This window comes from Haliotis rufescens, unplaced genomic scaffold (assembly GCF_023055435.1).
Source record: "Haliotis rufescens isolate VD_foot unplaced genomic scaffold, xgHalRufe1.0.p SCAF_7, whole genome shotgun sequence".
NCBI classification, from domain to species: domain Eukaryota; kingdom Metazoa; phylum Mollusca; class Gastropoda; order Lepetellida; family Haliotidae; genus Haliotis; species Haliotis rufescens.
Genome location: NW_025964361.1, coordinates 29,495,610 through 29,518,508, shown reverse-complemented (window position 1 = coordinate 29,518,508; position 22,899 = coordinate 29,495,610). Strand labels below are relative to the sequence as shown.

The 22,899-nt window shown below is 42.2% G+C and overlaps 1 protein-coding gene across 1 annotated transcript; it reads left to right on the top strand.

Moving 5' to 3' along the window:
• Window positions 1–43: 43 nt before the first annotated feature.
• On the top strand, window positions 44–22,888 carry LOC124148119 (coiled-coil domain-containing protein 22 homolog). The gene is made up of 16 exons (XM_048387434.1): window positions 44–101; window positions 1,061–1,232; window positions 1,737–1,869; window positions 2,698–2,828; window positions 8,964–9,048; window positions 9,444–9,613; window positions 9,971–10,177; window positions 10,530–10,589; window positions 11,708–11,947; window positions 12,531–12,647; window positions 13,270–13,371; window positions 15,698–15,805; window positions 16,224–16,319; window positions 17,329–17,388; window positions 17,698–17,772; window positions 19,075–22,888. The coding sequence occupies exons 1-16, from the start codon at window positions 52–54 to the stop codon at window positions 19,189–19,191; spliced, it is 1,923 nt and encodes a 640-aa protein (XP_048243391.1). The 5' UTR covers window positions 44–51; the 3' UTR covers window positions 19,192–22,888.
• Window positions 22,889–22,899: the final 11 nt, after the last annotated feature.

The window sequence follows — 22,899 nt, the reverse complement described above, 5'->3', positions numbered from 1 at the left end:
ATGCACTCCTATTCTGACTCCGAACTATAAAAAGTCACATGATTGGCCAAGATGGAGGAGGTGGATCACATTATTATCCATTCCTTGAAATCTATTGACTGGTAATTATTGTCACTATGTTTTCGTGCATATTTGATAAAAATCAAACTTTTAATTCCCTTCAACAATTGTCAGTGTTAAATGATTGAGTATTTTCAACCGCTTGAGGATCTGGAATAGCAATGTCATAAACTTTCACAAGAAAACAATGTCAGTAATCTACTAATCAGCTGTAGGATAATTTGATCCATGTTATGAATATGACACCAGCTAATTATCAGTTCATGGTATTATTGTCATTATAATCATATCAGCATGTAACCCCTTGTATGAATATGAATGAAATATAACCTTTGACAAGAGAGGGGGTCTGTACTGAAACTGCAATATAACGGAATATAACCTTTGACAAGAGAGGGGATATGGATCCTCACCCAACCATTGTCATTGCTGTCATTGTCATGTGTGAATTACATGAAACATTATCACCTTCAAATATATCCACTTTGAACAATCTGTCCAGATTCATCATGTTCATTATACATTTGAATACATTATTAGCTTAAAGTGTCAAAATCACATAAGATTGTTGTCGTCTTGATCTTAATTTCTTAACTGATATATTAATTGTCTTTGTTGTATGTTGTGCGTATATACTCTTGTTCTGCCATTGGTGTTTTTTTTAGAAATAAACTGTACTGTACTGTATGCAATAAATAAATCGTTCATTTAACACCCAAAGTCCATTATGTATTGCTTACTAAATTATTTTACTTACATTAATCATGATAATAATTTTATGGAGGGATATTTTTGAAGTGAGTTAACTGTCTATAATTCCTAAGAAATAATGTTGCTGTCATGTAAATTGACATTTGTCCACAATTGTGATTGGGGTGGTGGTGTTTAGTTATCAGTGATATGATATAGTGAAGCATTAGATATAATATTTACAATAATCTCAATTTGGAATTTGTATTTTCTTATACATAAATCTGTCATTATACATTTCTGGTTTCAGTGACATTGATGATGATATTGTGTGTCTGAAACAGTTTAATACAGAACTGATTGTCTCAACCATCGTGAGTTGCATCAAGTTCATCAACAATGAGATTGATTTGCCAAACACGCTGCCGCCAGGCATGTCTGCTCGCTTCAGGATGGGAGCCAGCCTGGCCAACTGTATACAGGTCTGTTGCAATCAATCAAACAGATAAAGTAAAAGCTGATTCATGTTCTTCAGCAGTATATGATCAGGGCTAGTAAACATGGTAAATGGTACTGTGTATTAATCCATGTTACCCATAGAGCTTTCACTGATGATATGGTATGTCTTCTTTGTGATCCATAAGATGATAGTGATATATAGCAATGGATATGACAGATTTGATCCTCTTGAATTTTATGTTTTTTGTTATTTTTTTGTTTTAAAAGAAACTGTTCAAGGCATCTGCCTACAGAAATTGTCAGTAGATGTGTTTCACATGAAATATGAATGTTTGGTATGACTGTTTCTGGTGTATTTCGTCAAATACCGAAAGAAGTGATCACAGATGTAGCACTTGAGGACAAAAGGATAAATGTATGGCTGGGTGTTAGTACTGAGACAGGCGGGAATGAAAATGTTGTATTTGATTTACATGGCGTAACCTATTCTGCTCACAATCCTTTGTATGGTTGGCTGTATTTTTCAGGATATTGGGTACCGCGGTGACCTAGGTTACCAGACATTCCTGTACTCCAATGAGAGTGAGATCAGGAAGATATTTATGTTCCTGGTTGAGAAGCTACCTAAAGATTCATCCCAGACAGCTGAGGAACCACTAGGTAAGAGATTCTGTGGTTTGTCAAATCTTGCAATCACTGCAACATTATTATAGCTGCCCACCATTGAGCAATTGGGAACTAATTTGTAATCACCATTAGCATGATTGACTTTTATGATTTGCTTAGAATGTTAATGTATAAACCTTCCCATCACATACTAAACCAAGTGATAATTAAGTGATTATTATTAGTTGGTTGTATGTGTGACAATGGTGGTAGTGAAGTCAATAACTAGTCTAAATATTTGGCGATGTTTTTTACAAATTTTGTAATAGATTCCCCTTGAATTGGCAGAATTTGGTTGACAGTATTGTAATGATTTCTCCAAAATGCAACAGTCAGCATCTGTAAGACTCTGTGGCAGAATAGATCCATCATAGTTCATGCATTTCAGAAGGGGGCAAGGGTGGCCCAGTCGTCTAAGATGCCGCGATTTGCTATGCAGAGTTGTGTCCCTTGGGCATGCCAGGATTATGTTTCTAGGTTTGTCAGCACCATACTCGTGCTCATGGGTTTCACCGAATTGGTTAATGTCTGAGACCTGCATCACTTTGGGCTTTCCTCCCACATTAAGCTGATAAGCTGTGATATAAATGAAATACTGTTAAAAGCGGCATTAAACCCAACTCACTCACTCATGCATTTCAGAAGAGCTGAATGTGGATCAGGTAGTCACAGTGAGTTCGCCAACAAGCAATGTCACCAAACCTCACCAGCAGACAGTTTCAAATTCTGATGTTGTTTAATGAACATTATAGTTTTAAAAACTGAGAAAACATGGGATGAGTTAGTTAAAACAAGTGACAAATGTTCTTGTGTTTTATCAAGGATCCTCAGTGCTGCTGCAGAGAGCAATTTCAGCGGTAATTTCGCGGCAGATGCAGTCGCCATGGACACCACCATATTTGAAAAATAAAGGCGTCACATGGCGTGGGAAACCTCCTACTTGGCAGAGAGAGGTAGGGCCAACAAGACCAAGTTATGAGTGAAATTGATGCTGTAATATTTATGACCGAATAACTTGTCTTTCTAGCCATGTACACTGTTGTGTTCAGTTTCAGGTAAATATGTAAACATGTGTACCCCAGTACATATATTTTTGTTTTTTCTCTGAAAATTTCCTGTTGAATCAATCTGACAGTATAACTAGTGTTTCATTAGCATGATACTACTTTATCAATTTGAAACTGATATGAAATCCAGTCAAGCTCAAATAGTGGCTGTTTGTCGCCTCTCACCTCATTCAATTACCACATTCCTGTAAGATGAGTTCTTCTGGAATAACATGGTCAATTTCAAGAAAAGATGTATAAACATGTGTATGAAAATCTTATGACTAGGTCATGTAGCTGGCCTTGCTTGATATACCAGTGAAGATCCGGGTTAGAATTGGTCTTCAGCAACCAATGCTTGTCATAAGAGGCGATCAACGGTATCGGGTGGTCAGGCTCGCTGACTTGGTTGATGCATGTCATTGTATCCCAGTTGTGTGGTTCGATGTTCATGATATCAATCACTGGATTGTCTGGTCCAGACTTGATTATATACAGACCGCCGCCATATAGCTGGAATGTTGCTGAGTGCGGCATAAAACTACAAACAAATGAAAATGAAACCTTGCTTGATAGTTCCGAGAACTAGGATTCCTGGATTACCCAGTGTATTATGTATCAATTCTATTAGGAGCTTCATTCATGAATGAAATGACAATTACTCCGTCTTTCCTGCGTGGCCTAGTGGTAGAGCGTCCTTCCGGAGAGCGTCCATCCGGAGAGCGTCCGTCCGGGGTTCGACCCCTGGTGTCGTCATACCAAAAGACGTTAAAAGATGGTACTTCTTGTTACCCTGCCTGGCACCTGGCATTTAAGGGCTAAAACAAGGGCTGGTCTGCTCCGAGTCAGTATACTGTGTCTCAGTGGGGTATTCATGTTAAATTGCGGCATGGTATCTCAGTGGGCTCGCACTGTAAAGTGGCATCAGTCCAGACTGGTACAAGCAGCCACACACACACATACATGCATGCTCTTATATAAGTGCAATAATCTTGGACATAACGTTAAACCCCATTTCACCTCACCACCATCTTTCCTACCAGTGACATAGCACAGAATTTCTCTCGCACATTGTATATGTATTTAATCAAATCTGCAGACTGTTACAAAAGAATGTTTTGCTGGAAAAATAACTGTTTTCATGAGTTTGAAGACAGGGGAGATAAGTCATGTGAGAAGATGTTCAGAGTTGCATTTGAAATAACACACAACAAGCGAGTTGAGCTCTGGTGATGTCACAAATTGTTTCAGTCATGAAAGAACAGTGGTATTTGATTGGATGGCTATTTTTAGCTTCGTGTCAGTCCAACCGGACTCAAAACAAAGCTGTGGTGGCGATGGGTCCAGGGTAATTATGTAATACATAGAGATATAATACACTGGGTAATTGAGGGGGAGTGCTTTACTATTTGTAGACATTGTACAGTGCAATCTCTATCCATAGCTCCATGGTTGTAATATTGCCGATGTGATGCAAGCAGAGATTTCAAATGTGCCACTGGGCACACACAAAGATGTTCACATGTGCCCTGTGGAATATAAGTGTGACAATAAGAAGAATACAATCATACTGTGAAATTCTGAACTTATCCTATCTCATACTATACATTTCTTCTTTTAATGCTTATGTGGAAACTCTTAAATTATTTTGGCTCGAACACATCCTAGCATCACCATGGTCACCACCAAAACAAATGGGTCACGGACTATAAACCTGTGTGTTGTGACCTAAAACAAACTAATCACCTGACTATCCATGCCAAATCATTCTTTTTCACATCACCGTACCGTGAGTACGAGAGGATGTACGAGAGAATACTTTTCTTTTTCTTTTGCGTGAGCTGCATCCTCCTTCGTGTTAACATCTACAAATTAACATCAAGAAGAGGATGGGAACAGACCAGGATAAACGCCCGGCCTGTGATAATTTGTCCGAAGACTAGTGTTATGTTGCCTGACTCAGAGTCCCTCCTGCAGGCTGTGACCTCTGCTCTACATCATCGACTGGTCAACTGTTAGCACCTCCTCAAGACACTTTGACTCCCTCGTTGATTCCTGCACAGGTCGTTCCTCCCGGATCTGTTGCTCCTGTTCAACCTGATGTTTCTTCTGCGTCACCAGATGTTGTCTTGGATCATCAGAAATCCCCCACTTCATCAACCAGGAGCTTTGAAATCGTTGATCTGGCTCTTATCCTTCCCTGGATTGCGGATTGCGGATAGACTTGAGTTCAAACGTAGCTGGTCAGAAGATGACCACCTATTGTGTTTCATCGTACCCATCATCTCATTCTCTTCCATCACGCTGCCTCACAGGCCCATCCTGTCTGATGTCTCTAGTCATATGGATAAGATCTTTGCTTCTTTTCAGCGTTTTTGAGATCGACTGCAATCTCCTTGTTTCAACCTCGATGATACTGGTCTGTCGTCAATCGCTGTTGCACCAGAGTTGGATTAGGATGTCGCTACACTCTGCCTCAAGCGCTTCTCCACTACTTCTATGGGGGATAATAGAGATCTTGCCCACTTAGATGATATCAGTCAACAGACGCTACCACTCATTTCAACCATCCTGTCAGCAGCAGAAGCCATTGTTGCATCTGTGTCACACGCAATGTCCTTGGGAAGATGACTATGTTAGGGGTACAATTGCAGTGATTCATGAGAAGTTTTCGGGTATTATTGATCTTGTCTTGAACCATATTAATTCCGGCACAGCTCTATGCCGCCGGGATGTCCTCCAGGCCTGTTAGTGGGTTGGTTGGTTGGTTGGTTGGTTTGTTGTTTAACGCCGCACTCAGCATTCTCTTTCTGATTAAATCCTCCTTGGGGCACTTATTGCATTTTCCTTGCTCAAGAAAATCTACATGACATAGTTGTAACCATTTTCCTTAATAAAAAATGTTACCACACAAAAAACTTCGTTTTTGTATGATATACGACCACCCTTATGGGGCCTCACCCCCAACGGCGCCTCACGCCAGGGGGAGCAACTCTCACCCAAATCACTTTCCTTATATCATCTGTAAGAGAAAGACGTGTTGATTTTTCACACAAGACAAAAATAAGAGAAATCTATCGTTCGACAAGAACCATGGCTGACCAAACTGTATGTATGGTACATTTCTTTCATTGCAAAGGCGTAATACCTCGCATTGTGAAGTTATAGAGTTGTAATAATACGCCACGTGCACGGTACCTTTGAATTCAAATGGCCGTAATGGCGTCCATATTGTACGGAGGGATTCGACAAACGTTCAGTACGATAGATAGGCCTGCTATGCGCCCTGGTGTGTCGATAGAGGGATTGCAGATCTTTTTTCTGCAGATCTCGTATCCGTGCTTGAGTTTCTCCAGTCGCGACTAGGTGACGGCCTGGCCGCATCAACAGTCCGAGGGTACTCTACAGCTATCGCAGCTTTTCACGTCCCTGTCGACGGGGCACTTCTGGGTGCACACCCATTAGTGCAGCGCTTTTTAGCAGGTGTGGACAGGATCCGACCGCCAGTCCGGCGGATCAGTCCCCCTTGGGACTTGTCAATCATTCTCGATTGGCTGTCCGGTCCTTCCTTTCGGGATCTGTCGTCTCTCTCTCTTCAGCTGTTGAGCTGGGAGACGGCGTTCCTTGTGGTGGTAACGTCCGGCAGACGGGTAGGCGACATTCGTGTTATGTCAGCCGATCCCAAAATAACTGTCTTCCATGGGGTCGATAAATATCACCGGGACAGTCAGTTTTCGTCTACCGGACTATTACCGTCCTAGGGTCGCACACGATTCCACGTGACGGCTCCTATTGAGCTACCTGCTCTTTCACAGCCTTCCTCGTCGGGGACCACTGCAAGACATGCTCATGTCTTGGATGTCCGCACGACTCTCAAGGCCTATATCAGCAGAAATATGGGTGTCCGTAAGGATAACCAACTATTTTGCTGTTACTGCGGTAGGAAGGTTGGCTCACCTGCGAGTAAACAATCTATCTCGAGGTGGATAGTTTCAACCATTTGTACAGCGTATACGCTTACAGGCAGGGACCCCCCTACCAGGTTGAAGGCTCATTAGGTTAGAGCAGTGGCTACGACACAAGCGTAGCCGCGGCTCTGCCCATTGAGCAGATCTGCTCCGCGGCTATTTGGAGCCAGCCGATTCATCAAACCTTACCAACTCGACAAACACTCAAGCGAGCGTACTCGGTTTGGTCAGTCAGTTCTCCGAACTGGGCAAAGTTCTAATCTCTAGCTGATTGAGCATTCGAGATTTTAGACAGTCTTCCGGTTATACTGCTCAGTAATGGTCCGGATTTTATCTTCTGCGGTCGATAAATATCAGTCCTTACTACTCGATAATACTCGTATTTTGCGCACGCACTCCTTCGATCCTCGGGGACCCTCTGGCCTAGCTCAGCGCTGGTTATGGTCTCTCGTGATCTACGCCCTTATATCACTTGTTAAAAAAAAAGTGGGGGGGGTGGGAGGTGTTTCGAGTTTTCAACTTATGACAAGCCGCAAAAACAGGCTTTATCATAATATATGGTCGACCACGCCCTGTCTCTAGCCCCCGCCTTTCGACGGTGGTGCCTCACGATAAGGTTGGTTCCATTTATTGAACTCAATATTTTATTCTGTTGAATAATCAAATACGATGTATTTATTTACGCCTGTTGCTGACGGATGCCACTTCCTAGATTATCTTTGGGAGTCTGTCTTGATGCAATAAGTGCCCCAAGGAGGATTTAATCAGAAAGAGAATTTTACAAACCTGTAGAGGTTATGAATTCTCTGATGAAATCCTCCTTGGGGCACGGCCACCCACCTCCCCACATTCCGTCAGCATTTGACATATGGAAAGTGATTTGGGTGAGAGTTGCTCCCCCTGGCGTGAGGCGCCGTTGGGGGTGAGGCCCCATAAGGGTGGTCGTATATCATACAAAAACGAAGTTTTTTGTGTGGTAACATTTTTTATTAAGGAAAATGGTTACAACTATGTCATGTAGATTTTCTTGAGCAAGGAAAATGCAATAAGTGCCCCAAGGAGGATTTCATCAGAGAATTCATAACCTCTACAGGTTTGTAAAAATATTCCAGCTTTATGATGGCGGTTTGTAAATAATCGCGTCTGGACCAGACAATCCAGTGATTGACATCATGAGCATCGATCCACGCAATAGGGATCGATGACATGAATCAACCAAGTTAGCGATCCTGACCACCCGATCCCGTTAGTCGACTTTTACGACAAGCATAGTCGCCTTTAACGGTTGCTGAAGACCCATTCTACCCCGGAATCTTCACGGGTCCTGTTAGTGGGACAAACACTTTAAGGCACTGTTATATCAACTGCCCTGGACTACTCAATGCCTGTTTGCCAACAGGATCCTGAACGTCGCCCAGGATGTTACTGGAGATACTCATCTCCAGGCGTCCATGGACCTGCTGAAACTTAAGAAAAAGCACTTTGAGGACCAACTTTCAACCGCAATTCGTCCCTTCACAGCAGGATCTGAAGTGATTGGATCTATAGTTCTCTTCATGGCAGAGGATGTGGTCATCAAGGGCATCGTGGTTACAAGTCCACCAATGTACACAGCTACTCCTTCTGGACAGGTGGTCGAAGATACAGTGCGTGACACCCATTTGTTTAGGTGGTGACCATGGTGATGCGGGGATGAGTTTGGGCGAAATGTTTTTAGAAGCTGGAAAGTTTATTCAAGCATGTTTCCACATAAGGATTGAAAGAAGAAGAAAGAAATGTATAGTGTGATAAAATATACAATTTAATGTAAAATTTACAAATCTTGCATATGTCCAATTTGTGAAAGACAATTATCACTGGCATTGTATATGGAATTCTTGAATTAAATATGATCCCTAAATGTACCCTTTAGGCACCAGAAACATCTTTTGACAGTGTCATTACGATTTTAACATGCATGGGCACTTTATTACAGAGAATTTCAAACCCTGTGCTGTACGGTGACAACCATTTACTTTATCTTTATCTTCATCAATGTACATGTAACCATGGTAACTCTGACTTGTCCCCCCAGGGTGCATGTAACATGCATAACTTTCATGGAGTACACCTGACGTCACCGGAGGGGGTAGCGGATCTCAACAAGAAAATACCCAAAGGTAGGATATGGAATATGTGCCATGGAGAATTTCATTACTTTTATGAATTTCTTGTGTCTGTATAGGAATATAGAAATATCATTTTATGAAAGGATTGCAATTTATGAAAAAATACTGTGGTGCATTTACACTATCAAATTCATTAAATGACTTGTGAGAATATTGTTGGTTTCATATAGGTTACATAATGTGTGATGTCCGCTAAACAATTGGCTTTGGTTGAAATATGCCTCTTGGTACGATAAGATGGAAATGTGAAAGCTAAATCTTTTGGCAGCTGAGGTTGTAGGATCCCAATGGAGTTGAGAATGTGAGTTTTATATGCACACTGATTTGTAGCTCAGATTAATTCTGTGTTAATATTATCGTCATTTCTGAAGTAAACTATTTTCCAGAGCTGAGAGCCTACTACAACCAGAGTCTGCCATTTGTGACAAAGCAAACGTTGCGCCATTTTGACACTGCGCCCTCTGTGATTGAACAGAACTCGTCCGAGGTCGTGGCACACCAGGAGTGGGAGACTGAATGGAACCAGTCAGGTCTTGCATCCAGGCTGTCCCAGCAGGTAGGTGCCAGTTGTTGTCATAGCAACATTCATCCAGGCTGTCCGAACAAGAGGCACTCATTGTCATAGCAACAACATTCATCCAGGCTGCCCCAAGCGGTAGGCGCTTGTTGTAATCATGGTAATAGCAACATTCATCAATTCATTGTAGGTGTTAAACAAGGCTAATCTTCATATCAACACTTGGGCTTTTATCATTATTTGGCTCACAGATTTTGTTTGATGTCAAATAAAATGAATAACCAATTTCAGTTATGGCTCTTTGTACATCTATATACATTCATTACGGAATGAGATTATCAGAAATTGTATTTGAAAGTGCACACACACATATATATGTATGTATTTCCTTCTCAGGAATTCCGAGCGAAGAAGAAACAGAAGATCCAGCGAATGATATCAGACCGCTTGCGTCAGGACGCACAGCGGCGAGAAGGAGCCCGGGAAACAGACATGCTTCGTGACCTCCAGCAGGTCATTTCCTCCATCAGCAACCGAGCCAAGTCGGGGGCCAAGACGAAAGGGTCACGGTTTGCTCATACAGAAAAACTTATGTTTGGAAAGGTAAACATGCTGGCTAGGAGAAGGGGTGTCATCAAATATCAATATACTGCTATTGGTAATAGTTGCTTGCAATATCAATAGTTATCGCAATAGTTTCTTTCAATATCAATAATTATTGCAATAGTGACTTCGAGACCAATAGTCACCCCTAGTTGGGAGATATTCAGTGTACATGTCCTGTCATTCCATCACCCAGAGCTCGGAATAAGATGCATATTTGTGTAAATTATGCAAAATATGTTATAATTACCCGGTAATTTGAATTGACATAACTCTGTATTGGTCATATCACGCTCTACCAATAGAATTCATTTTGCAACCAATTGTGACACTTAGTTTATGTTTGGATCAGGATGAGGAGAAGACCATGGCCCAGATCGGCGGAGAAGTGCCCACCAAAGATACAGAAGAGGTGAGTTTATCTAAAACGGTACAGAAGTAATTGTTTGTGATACTGTTTGCATCAGTGCTACCTGTTTATACTCTTCCTGGCACTCAGCATCAATGGGATAAATCAAGGACTGGTAGGTTGAGAGTCAGTGCATCCATGCTCACATATGCACACATATTACATGTAACAGGTGTGTCCTACCAGATTGTAACAGGTGTGACCTACCTGATTGTAACACGTGTGACCTACCTGATTGTAACAGGTGTGTCCTACCTGATTGTAACAGGTGTGACCTACTTGTAACACGTGTGACCTACCTGATTGTAACATGTGTGACTACCTGATTGTAACATGTGTGACCTACCTGATTGTAACATGTGTGTAACCTACCTGATTGTAACATGTGTGACCTACCTGATTGTAACACGTGTGACCTACTTGTAACACCTGTCACCTATCTGATTGTAACAAGTGTGTCGTACCTGATTGTAACAGCTGTGACCAACCTGATTGTAACAGGTGTGTCCTAACTGATTGAAACACCTGTGACCTACCTGATTGTAACACCTGTCACCTATCTGATTGTAACAGGTGTGTCCTACCTGATTGTAACAGGTGTGTCCTAACTGATTGAAACACCTGTGACCTACCTGATTGTAACACCTGTCACCTATCTGATTGCAACAGGTGTGTCCTACCTGATTGTAACAGGTGTGACCTACTTGTAACACGTGTGACCTACCTGATTGTAACAGGTGTGTCCTACCTGATTGTAACACCTGTGACCCATCAGCTTGTAACAGGTGTGTCCTACCTGATTGTAACAGCTGTGACCAACCTGATTGTAACACCTGTGACCCATCAGCTTGTAACAGGTGTGACCTACTTGTAACACCTGTCACCTACCTGATTGTAACAGGTGTGTCCTACCTGATTGTAACAGCTGTGACCAACCTGATTGTAACACCTGTGACCCATCAGCTTGTAACAGGTGTGACCTACCTGATTGTAACAGCTGTGACCAACCTGATTGTAACACCTGTGACTCATCAGCTTGTAACAGGTGTGACCTACATGATTGTAACACTTGTGACCTGATTGTAACAGGTGTGACCTACCTGATTGTTTCGTGTTTCCAGGAGCAGAAACAGAAGCGGGAGGAGGAGATTGAGTCTCTGCGGGGGGAGTTGGGGGAGCTGGCGTCACGACTGGAGCAGCTAGACACTGAGAACCGCAAGTTTGCTGCCAGCCACCAGCAGATGCAGGACACCATCAGCACGGAGACTCGCACGATGGATGACAAGGAACAGGCCTACAGGGTCAAGAAGAGGACACTAGATCTGCTACCAGATGCTGAAAATAACATAGCCAAATTGCAGGTGAATATAAAGTACCCGTTGCTACCTGATGCTTAAAATAACTGAAACAATAAGAAAAAACATTTCAGGTTCTTTTTTGTTTAATGTTATCTGAACATGTTGATATGCATACTATGTTTCGTTAAGTCTTGCAGGTATGTACAGTGGTTTTTTGTTAAACATGTAAATTTGCAGTTGAACCCAATTATATTTCTTAGGGTCGGATCCATAACCAAATTTTAAAAAGTATCGCCTTAATATTCTTAAAGTGGTATATTATGGTCTTCATTTTCAGAAAAGTTGGAATGTGAATTTTGCTATTGGTATCTGTTTGTGTATCACATGACAGTAGTGTCTGCCACAAGGTGATGTGTCCCCATGGGGATTCCGGGATAGTAGAGATCCCCAGCACCCAGTGCTGGTCGTAAGAGGCGTCCAAACAGATCAGGTGGTCAGGCTCGGTGACTTAGTTGATTACGTGCCATTGTACCCCAAAGTCATCGTTGCTCATAATATCAATCATTTGTCTGACCCAGCCTTGGTTATACACTGGCAGCAGTGATGTGTTGCTGATGTGGGTATTAAACACTGAACACTGTTGCAGGAACTGGTGGACAACAGTGGTAAGAAGCTGATCCTGCTGGCCAGCAAGTGGGAGCAACACAGGGCCCCGCTCATTGACCAGTACAGAGAGCTCCGCGACCTCAACTCAAAGAAAGAGGTGGGATAGAGATTTTGTTGAGCTAGCTAACCACATTTCACATGTTTCTAAGAGTAGCTGCATTTGGGAGCTTCTCAACCTTTTGTTGCACAGGGAAGTTTTCTGCCACTTTGGAGTATTTGGGTGCATGACTTTTTTTGGCACACTTAAGAGTTGTTGCTTGAATTGATCATGCTTAGGGATTCTTATCAACAAAATGATTTTTGTTGCTTATGCTTTGGTGAGGATTATCATGATTATGGTATGTTATTTCTAAATGAATGGAGTATTTAAAAAAAAAAAGATTCACTGTTATATTTTGAATTTTAGACATTATTAAGAGCCAATGATTATCTTGTGTATCCTTTATCCATTCTATTGTGATTTGTACCACAGACTTACTGGCGACTGAAGACCCGGGTTTCATCCCTGACATAGGTACAATGTGTGAAGCCCATTTCTGGCGTCCCCCGCCGTGATATTGCTGGAATATTGCTAAAAGTGGCACAAAACCATAGTCATTCACTCACTCATTTGAGGATGGCGAGCAAGCTGATTGTGAAAAAGGTTCTGGTGTGTGTACTCCCTATGTTTACAGTCTGATTATGGCCCATGCTGTATGTCTATGTGTTGTGTTTTGCAGTCCGAGGCCCAGAAGAAGCTGGAGGAGATCAAGGCGTTCCGGGCTCGGATGAAGGAGTTCGCAGATGACACTCGGCACAAGGAGGAGCTACACAAACAACTGGTCAGTCCACTCGTATATCAACCAGGGTGTGGTCATTCTACCATATATCAACCAGGGTGTGGTCAGTCCACTCATATATCAGCCAGGGTGGAGTCATTCTACCATATATCCACCATATATCAACCAGGGTGTGGTCAGTCCACCATATATCAACCAGGGTGTGGTCAGTCCACCATATATCAGCCAGGGTGTAGTCATTCTACCATATATCCACCATATATCAACCAGGGTGTGGTCAGTCCACCATATATCAGCCAGGGTGTAGTCATTCTACCATATATCCACCATATATCAGCCAGGGTGTGGTCAGTCCACCCGTATATCAGCCAGGGTGTGGTCAGTCCACCCGTATATCAGCCAGGGTGTAGTCATTCTACCATATATCCACCATATATCAACCAGGGTGTGGTCAGTCCACCATATATCAACCAGGGTGTGGTCAGTCCACTCGTATATCAACCAGGGTGAAGTCATTCTACCATATATCCACCATATATCAACCAGGATGTGGTCAGTCCACCAAATATCAACCAGGGTGTGGTCAGTCCACCATATATCAGCCAGGGTGTAGTCATTCTACCATATATCCACCATATATCAACCAGGGTGTGGTCAGTCCACCATATATCAGCCAGGGTGTGGTCAGTCCACCCGTATATCAGCCAGGGTGTAGTCATTCTACCATATATCCACCATATATCAACCAGGGTGTGGTCAGTCCACCATATATCAGCCAGGGTGTGGTCAGTCCACCATATATCAGCCAGGGTTTGGTCAGTCCAACATATATCCACCATATATCAGCCAGGGTGTGGTCAGTCCACCATATATCAGCCAGGGTGTGGTCAGTCCACCATATATCAGCCAGGGTGTAGTCAGTCCACCATATATCAGCCAGGGTGTAGTCATTCTACCATATATCCACCATATATCAACCAGGGTGTGGTCAGTCCACCATATATCAGCCAGGGTGTGGTCAGTCCACCCGTATATCAGCCAGGGTGTAGTCATTCTACCATATATCCACCATATATCAGCCAGGGTGTGGTCAGTCCACCATATATCAGCCAGGGTGAGGTCAGTCCACCATATATCAGCCAGGGTGTGGTCAGTCCACCAAATATCAGCCAGGGTGTGGTCAGTCCAGCATATATCCACCATATATCAGCCAGGGTGAGGTCAGTCCACCATATATCAGCCAGGGTGAGGTCAGTCCACCATATATCAGCCAGGGTGTGGTCAGTCCACCAAATATCAGCCAGGGTGTGGTCAGTCCAGCATATATCCACCATATATCAGCCAGGGTATAGTCATTCTACCATATATCCACCATATATCAGCCAGGGTGTGGTCAGTCCACCAAATATCAGCCAGGGTGTGGTCAGTCCAGCATATATCCACCATATATCAGCCAGGGTATAGTCATTCTACCATATATCCACCATATATCAGCCAGGGTGTGGTCAGTCCACCATATATCAGCCAGGGTGAGGTCAGTCCACCATATATCAGCCAGGGTATGGTCAGTCCACCATATATCAGCCGGGGTGTAGTCATTCTACCATATATCAGCCAGGGTGTGGTCAGTCCACCATATATCAGCCAGGGTGTGGTCAGTCCACCATATATCAACCAGGGTGTGGTCATTCTACCATATATCAGCCAGGGTGTGGTCAGTCCACCATATATCAGCCAGGGTGTGGTCAGTCCACCATATATCAGCCAGGGTGTGGTCAGTCCACCATATATCAGCCGGGGTGTAGTCATTCTACCATATATCAGCCGGGGTGTAGTCATTCTACCATATATCAGCCAGGGTGTGGTCAGTCCACACTATATAAGCCGGGGTGTAGTCATTCTACCATATATCAGCCAGGGTGTAGTCATTCTACCATATATCAGCCAGGGTGTGGTCATTCTACCATATATCAGCCGGGGTGTAGTCATTCTACCATATATCAGCCGGGGTGTAGTCATTCTACCATATATCAGCCAGGGTGTGGTCAGTCCACCATATATCAGCCAGGGTGTGGTCAGTCCACCATATATCAACCAGGGTGTGGTCAGTCCACCATATATCAGCCGGGGTGTAGTCATTCTACCATATATCAGCCAGGGTGTGGTCAGTCCACCATATATCAACCAGGGTTTGGTCAGTCCACCAAATATCAGCCAGGGTCTAAATATTTTCTCATATTGTTTTAGACCAGCGACCCAAAGTTATGAGATTGTTTGTCAGAAGTCTTACCTTTATCCATCAGAAAATGTGTGTATGAGAAAAGGCGTGAATATGATGTTTATATTTTCATGGGTGTTTTTGTTTCAGCAATCGGAGTATGAAAGGATGACCAAAGATGTAAACAGATCAGCATATACACGGAAAATTATGGAAATAGTAGGCAATATAAAGAAACAAAAACAAGAGATAGACAAGGTTTGTTGTCAGACGGTTTATTGTCGTATTGAAGATTATTTCACTTTATAGCGATGTTTGTGTGTGTACTAGTCCAGACTAATGCCAGTTTTAAAGTGCTAGTTAACATGAATACCTCAGCCACACATTATTCTGACTGAGCCGGCCAGTCCTTGTTTTATCCTCTTAATGTGGAACAGGTAGGGTAACAACAAATACCATATTTTAATGTCTTTTGTTATGACGCGGCCAAGGGATTGAACCACAAACCTTCAGATGTCCGGGCAGATGCTCTATCCACTTGACCATGGAGGCGGTCAGTTGGTATCTGAGAGGTTTTCATTCTATTTATGTGTCAGTAGGAGTAAATATTTCATCCAGTGTTTATGAAATAAAATATAGTTAAATGTTTGAGTAATCTTTCTTATTTTATTTACAGGTATTAGTGGATACAAGAGAAATCCAAAAGGAAATTAATTCTTTATCAGGAAAAATTGATAGAACATTTATTGTCACCGATGAGTTAATATTTAAGGTAAGTAAAACCTCAACATTTATGCTGTCTTCAAACTATTCCAAAAGTTAGCAAGATACTTCTTTTCATATTGCATGTTGTAAGCTGAGAAGATTTAATTTATGTTGCTTTACATTTCATCAGTTGTAACCTGCTATTCACTCTCACTCTCTTTCAATCTTGTGTAATCCATATTGACTGTAATTGATATTCTGGGTTTGTCTGCTCTGTACTCGCTGGATTACACCAACGTGGTAAACGTCTAGGACCTGCATCACTTCGGGACTTCCACTCATATGAAGGTGGGCTGTTGGGTAGCCTAGTGGTTAAAGCGTTCGTTTGTCACGCCGAAGACCCGTGTTCAATTCCCCACATGGGTACAATGTGTGAAGCCTATTTCTGGTGGCCCCTGCAATGATATTGCTGGAATATTGCTAAAAGCGGCATAAAACCATACTTACTCACTCACCATATGAAGGTGACATGCCATGATATAGCAGAAACACTGTTCCAGTATGTGTTAAGCCCAGCTCACTCACTGACTTCCACTGTTCCTGTCTGTGTTAAGCCCAGCTCACTCACTGACTTCCACTGTTCCTGTCTGTGTTAAGCCCAGGTCACTCACTGACTTCCACTGTTCCTGTCTGTGTTAAGCCCAGCTCGCTCACTGACTTCCATTGTTCCTGTCTGTGTTAAGCCCAGCTCACTCACTGACTTCCATTGTTCCTGTCTGTGTTAAGCCCAGCTCACTCACTGACTTCCACTGTTCCTGTCTGTGTTAAGCCCAGCTCGCTCACTGACTTCCACTGTTCCTGTCTGTGTTAAGCCCAGCTCGCTCACTGACTTCCATTGTTCCTGTCTGTGTTAAGCCCAGCTCGCTCACTGACTTCCACTGTTCCTGTCTGTGTTAAGCCCAGCTCACTCACTGACTTCCACTGTTCCTGTCTGTGTTAAGCCCAGCTCGCTCACTGACTTCCACTGTTCCTGTCTGTGTTAAGCCCAGCTCACTCACTGACTTCCACTGTTTCAGGATGCCAAAAAGGATGAGGCTGTGAAGAAGGCCTACAGGTTTCTCGCTGCTTTACATGAGGTAAGTAGCCCTTGTGCTACACCTAGTGATTATCTTAATCTGTTAGGGATGTATTGGTTGATACAGGTATGTACTGGTATGTACAGGTGTGTACTGGTATGTACTGGACTGTACTGGTATGTCCAGATTTGTACTCATATGTACTGGTATATTCAGGTTTATACTGGTATGTACAGGTGTGTGTATAATTATACAGGTATGTACTGGTATGTACAGGTATGTACTAGTATGTGCAGGTTTGTACTGGTTTGTACCAGTTTGTGCAGGTATGTGTAGGATTGTACGAGTGTGTATGATATGTTATTTCAGAACTGTGACCACCTGATTAAGACTGTGGAGGAGACTGGAGTCATCATGAGGGAGATCCGGGATCTGGAGGACCAGGTGAGTTGAGGGAAAACACTCCACCAATAACTAGGAACCTAGGTCACAACCCATACCAAGAAGTTCCTCATGGCTTCCAGGCAATCACAGGTTCTTGAAGCCCTGCTTGTTGTAAGAGCTCACTCGTGAGGATCCAGTGATCAGGGACTGTCCTGGCAGACTGTGTGTCACCATGATCAGACGATGGGGATAGTTGACCATGCTGGTTGTAAGAGCTGAGATCAGGGACAGTCCTGGCAGACTGTGTGTCACCTTGATCAGACGATGGGGATAGTTGACCATACTTGTTGCAAGAGCTGAGATCAGGGACTGTCCTGGCAGACTGTGTGTCACCTTGATCAGACGATGGGGATAGTTGACCATGCCTGTTGTAAGAGCTGAGATCAGGGACAGTCCTGGCAGACTGTGTGTCACCTTGATCAGACGATGGGGATAGTTGACCATGCTTGTTGTAAGAGCTGAGATCAGGGACAGTCCTGGCAGACTGTGTGTCACCTTGATCAGACGATGGGGATAGTTGACCATGCTTGTTGTAAGAGTTGAGATCAGGGACTGTCCTGGCAGACTGTGTGTCACCATGATCAGACGATGGGGATAGTTACCATGCAGAGAGCCACTGGTTTGCCTGGCTCTCTCTCAGTTATTTACATACCTCTAGCATACAGCTGGAACACTGCTAACTGCTGCGTATCACAGCATTCACTCACTCTCCTCCCAAACACACACAAATCATGTGAAGTTTAGCAACATCGGTCACGGAGAGTCTTTGGATGGGTGACCGTGTTCGGCAGCTTGACTCCTGAGTGTTTCTAGGGCTTGGTCCTGCTCCACACTGAAGCAATGCAACACGTGTGGTGTCTCCTTGGGCAAGTGACTTTGTTCGAAATGTTCACCCAGCAGTGAATGGGTACCCAGTAGGATGAGGTGGCAATGTGGTTGTTAACCTAGTGCCTCACAGGCAGCTTGGGTTGTATACTCCCTAGGGAGCTGAGAATGATGTTTGAGTGCACACTGATCCATTGACTGGGGCAATAATAGTGTAGTGCTTTGTGCATGCCTGTGGTGTGGATGTAGCGCCATATAAATAGGTCTATCATTGTTGTTGTTGTTGTTGTTGTTATTATTATACAATCACCAGTCCTCCAATAGAGTGCGTGGATGTCATGATGGGACAAGTCTGAGTGTGTAGTATCGGTTGAAGGGAAGGAAGGGCAGTTGGAAGGTAGCTGACGCTTTGCTAAAGTCATCATCATGTCACTGACTATCCCTTTGATTTTTATCACGACATGTTTTGTTTTTCAGATTGAAAATGAGAGTAAGAATAAGGTGCTAGCTAACTTGGAGAAGATCACAGAAGACTTCCAGCAAATGAAGAAGGAGAATTCAACCATGATTGCAAGAATTAAGCAACAGTCATAATTTAATCCTTGCAAATATTTGTCATAATAATTATCTAAACATAGCTGTTGCTCCTTCTAGGAGGAGAATCACACATTTTTCATGATCAAATGTTACAGAAAATGTTAATTGAACAGCTTGATGATGACCTTGAAGAATATGTCGGCTAGTTTGGGTTTGAGACGACCTTTTGATTGCCTTATGTAGGACTCATTAACAATACTCCCCAATAAGCTGGTCATGTTCACCAAAGATGATCTATCTACCTGTGTAGCCTGAGTTTGTGACTGGGATTTCATCTACAATGTCTAAGGCACACTCAACAAGGAGTTAAATAATTAAGGTGCTCACATGATTTTATACACTTCGCAAAGTAAGACCCGTTTTATTAAAAACAAAAGTCTTGATTATCAATCAGAATGTCTTCACTGGGCGCCACCATTTTGTTTGAGGCAAATGTAAGTGATGATAATAAGTAGCCACATTTGTTGTTTTTTTACCCATAACAAAATCACAGACAACACTTAGCAGTGTCTCTTTATCAAATCAGTTTAATATTTGCAGTTACATTTACACCACATCATCAGACAGGAAAGTGAACATTTTACATCTCTGCGTAATTTTATAGTCCGAGGTTGACACAGTACCGCATGAGCACAATTCTCGCACAACGTTCACTTTTCAGATGTTATGAAAATGATGTAATATATTGTGCACCTCGGGATACACCAAATGGCCGCCCACACATAAAAATAGGTTTTTTTTGGTATTGATGCCAAGTAAAAAAAACAGCAAGAGGTTTCGGTAGTAGAAATTCCATGCTATGCATATAATATTCACAACCAAGACTGTTTTGACAAGGAAATGAATCATACAGTGTCATTTTTCCAGAAAGATTCTGGGTTTCAAATCCTATTATCCAGATTTTCCGAACAGATTGCAGCAGGGATTGTATACAAGACGAGATGCACCAAGAAACATTTGCTCTCAAACATACTGATGTAGTGGAGAGCAGGTATGATGACTCCCAGTCACAAATGTCAGGATCCAGGCTTGTGCTTCCAAGGACCATGTTACTTGTCAATAATTTGTAGAAAAAGATTGTTGATTTTGTCATTGATAAAGTGGTGATGTGTGGATGTTATTGTACTAGAGCATCACAAGGCACTACCCCTGCTGTAGCCTCCAGTCAAATACTCAACATGGAGAGGCCACATTTATACTGGTTCCACTGTTGCTTTGTGCAGCTAGCTTAGCGCTCTTAGCAAGCAGGTAGTGGCCAGAAATGTGGTTTAAACCTGTACCGTGTCCAGTTATAGATGAGCATGCATTGCCTCCTTAAATACGAAAGTAAATGACATGTCGACACATTGAGTTGGTTTTGGGTGATAAAAACAACATACTGCTCTGGGCCCTGTTCCACAAAGCGATCTTAGCCCTTCTACCGTAAGCCTGTGTTAAAGTATGGGAGTTACGATCATCTTAGCGCTAAAATCGCCCTGCTGATGTTTGATTTTGATAGACAGATTTTACTTCACAAACAAACTTCAAGTATAGTTCGCTGTTTGAGCATTCGATACTGAGGCCCATGAATGCTGAGCTATGGGTGATCCAATCACAACATACGAGATATCAGCCACCTCCTGTCTACTCTGACCTTTTTGGAATTTGCTTTAGCTTAAAAATGTAGTTGATCTTAGCATGCTTAGAGACTGCTTCTAAAACTGTCCATTGATTTTATCCTTTGCTCTTTTCCTCCATCAAGTAGGAATTATGTGTCTGTGGCAAGATATCAAGTGTAATGACATCACGACCCCGTCACAACTGTTGTGACTGCTGAAATGTGGCTTAAAGTGTTTTTGTGTTCACTGTTAGCTGTTGTGTATGTGGGGTGCTTGAACGAAGTAGTTTGTCATTCTTTCAACAATATGAAGCCGATTATTACCCTGGAATAGACTTTAAGTCTAGTCATCAAAGATTACAACTGGTCCCTTATTGTGTATATCAAACATGTATGTGTGAGCAGCTATTTTGTAACCTGGATGCTGCTTGTTAGTAATTGAGGTTTTATCACAAATATGAAATTATGATATTTTACTAAAGAAAAAGGCTCTATCTACATGTTGTATAAATATTTCAAACATTAAGTATATTAAGCTACAATAAGTTTCTGTGAACACAAATGAGTAGACTCGTGAAAGACTCATATAAAACCAACCAATCAATGAAAAACATGTCATCTTGAGGCTGCAGTGGATCAAAACATCATGTAAAGTTAATCATTATATCTTTTCATTTTATTGAATGTTTTGTTTTCTTGTACATAATATGTTTACGAATTAAGTAAAGCTTCATGCTCCACTGCCTAATGCATAACAGGCCATGTGATACGTTGTATATAGAGTTGTTAGGCACAAGACTGGACTGGGATATTTCCTATTACCTTTATGTCCATAGTATAAAAATGATAAATTGTTGCGAGTCTGTGAATATAGAACGTCAATGTCTGAGAAAAACTGGTATCCAATTATCCACTGATTGGGCATAAATGATAAATATTATATGAAACTTTGTTCTGTGGAACTTCACAACTCGTTACCTGTTAAAGGAAGTCATTGACCGATACCCAAAGGCTCGAAGACCTATATTAACATGTGACCTAATAGAAGTTCCTTGTTACACACGATACCAGTGTGATAACATCCACTACAGCACTGCATACAGGCATGAGTTTATTAGTTGTACCTATCATATATATATTTTTGCTGACAAAAGAAACATGAATACCATACATGTTGGTTAATATGTGAAGAATTACTCATGTTCAAGAGACATTAGATTGGTTTGACTCAAAAACGAATATACTGATATGTTATGTGAATCGATGCTCATGAACGCATTACATATGACGTCATAGTCCCATGACTCGAGATGCACCATTTGTCTTGTGCAGGATTAGCGTGTAAAGTTTGGAAATCACGTGCATCATATCGTGATGAGGATAAATACACTCTGTGATAACACTTGACTAATTGTTATTTTTGTCATTAAGTGGTACACATTGGAAACATCTCTTCTTAATGTACATACTTCTCTATATGTTTCTATGGTTCATGTTTCTTTTGACAGTGAGTATATTAAATGCAGGAGCCCATTCCACAAAGCAATTTTAATGCTAAAATTATTGTAAGTCTGTTTTCACATATGGGAGTTTCGGAAGTCGTTGCTCTAAGATCGTTATGTGGAATGGGGCCCTATTATAATAAATCACAAAGATATACTTATTGAAGGTTATGATCAAATTTACAATTGATTTCGTATTTATGTGACCAGACAGTAATCTAATGTTGAAATTAATGCCTGCAGCCTGACTATACATGTATTTCGAATGTTACACGTCTTGACTGAGACATAACTGTATGTGATAATTGAGGGTGGTTGTGAGTTCTAGTCCCAGATTTGACTGGATGACGGTTCTTGGTTTGTCTGCACCACAACCAGGCTTGTTGAGTACAGAGGTAAATGTCTTCAGCCGGCCTCACTGGCTACCTCCCACACTGATGGGCCATGACTTCAGTACTGATTACAGTGGCATTAGGAAACTCCCCATTTCATTGTCTATTTCACACTTCCAATGTTTTTATTTCATGGCCAGTGAACAAATATATATGTATATGCTTGCATACTGTTGATTGTATAAAGATAATAATGTGCAAAAGACTTGTTTGT

Coding starts and splice junctions, on each gene's coding strand:
- LOC124148119 (XM_048387434.1), top strand. CDS start 52: ATGGAGGAGGTGGATCACATTATTATCCATTCCTTGAAATCTATTGAC. Junction 12,648..13,269: donor ACCTCAACTCAAAGAAAGAG/GTGGGATAGAGA, acceptor TGTGTTTTGCAG/TCCGAGGCCCAGAAGAAGCT. Junction 15,806..16,223: donor AAAAACAAGAGATAGACAAG/GTTTGTTGTCAG, acceptor TTTTATTTACAG/GTATTAGTGGATACAAGAGA.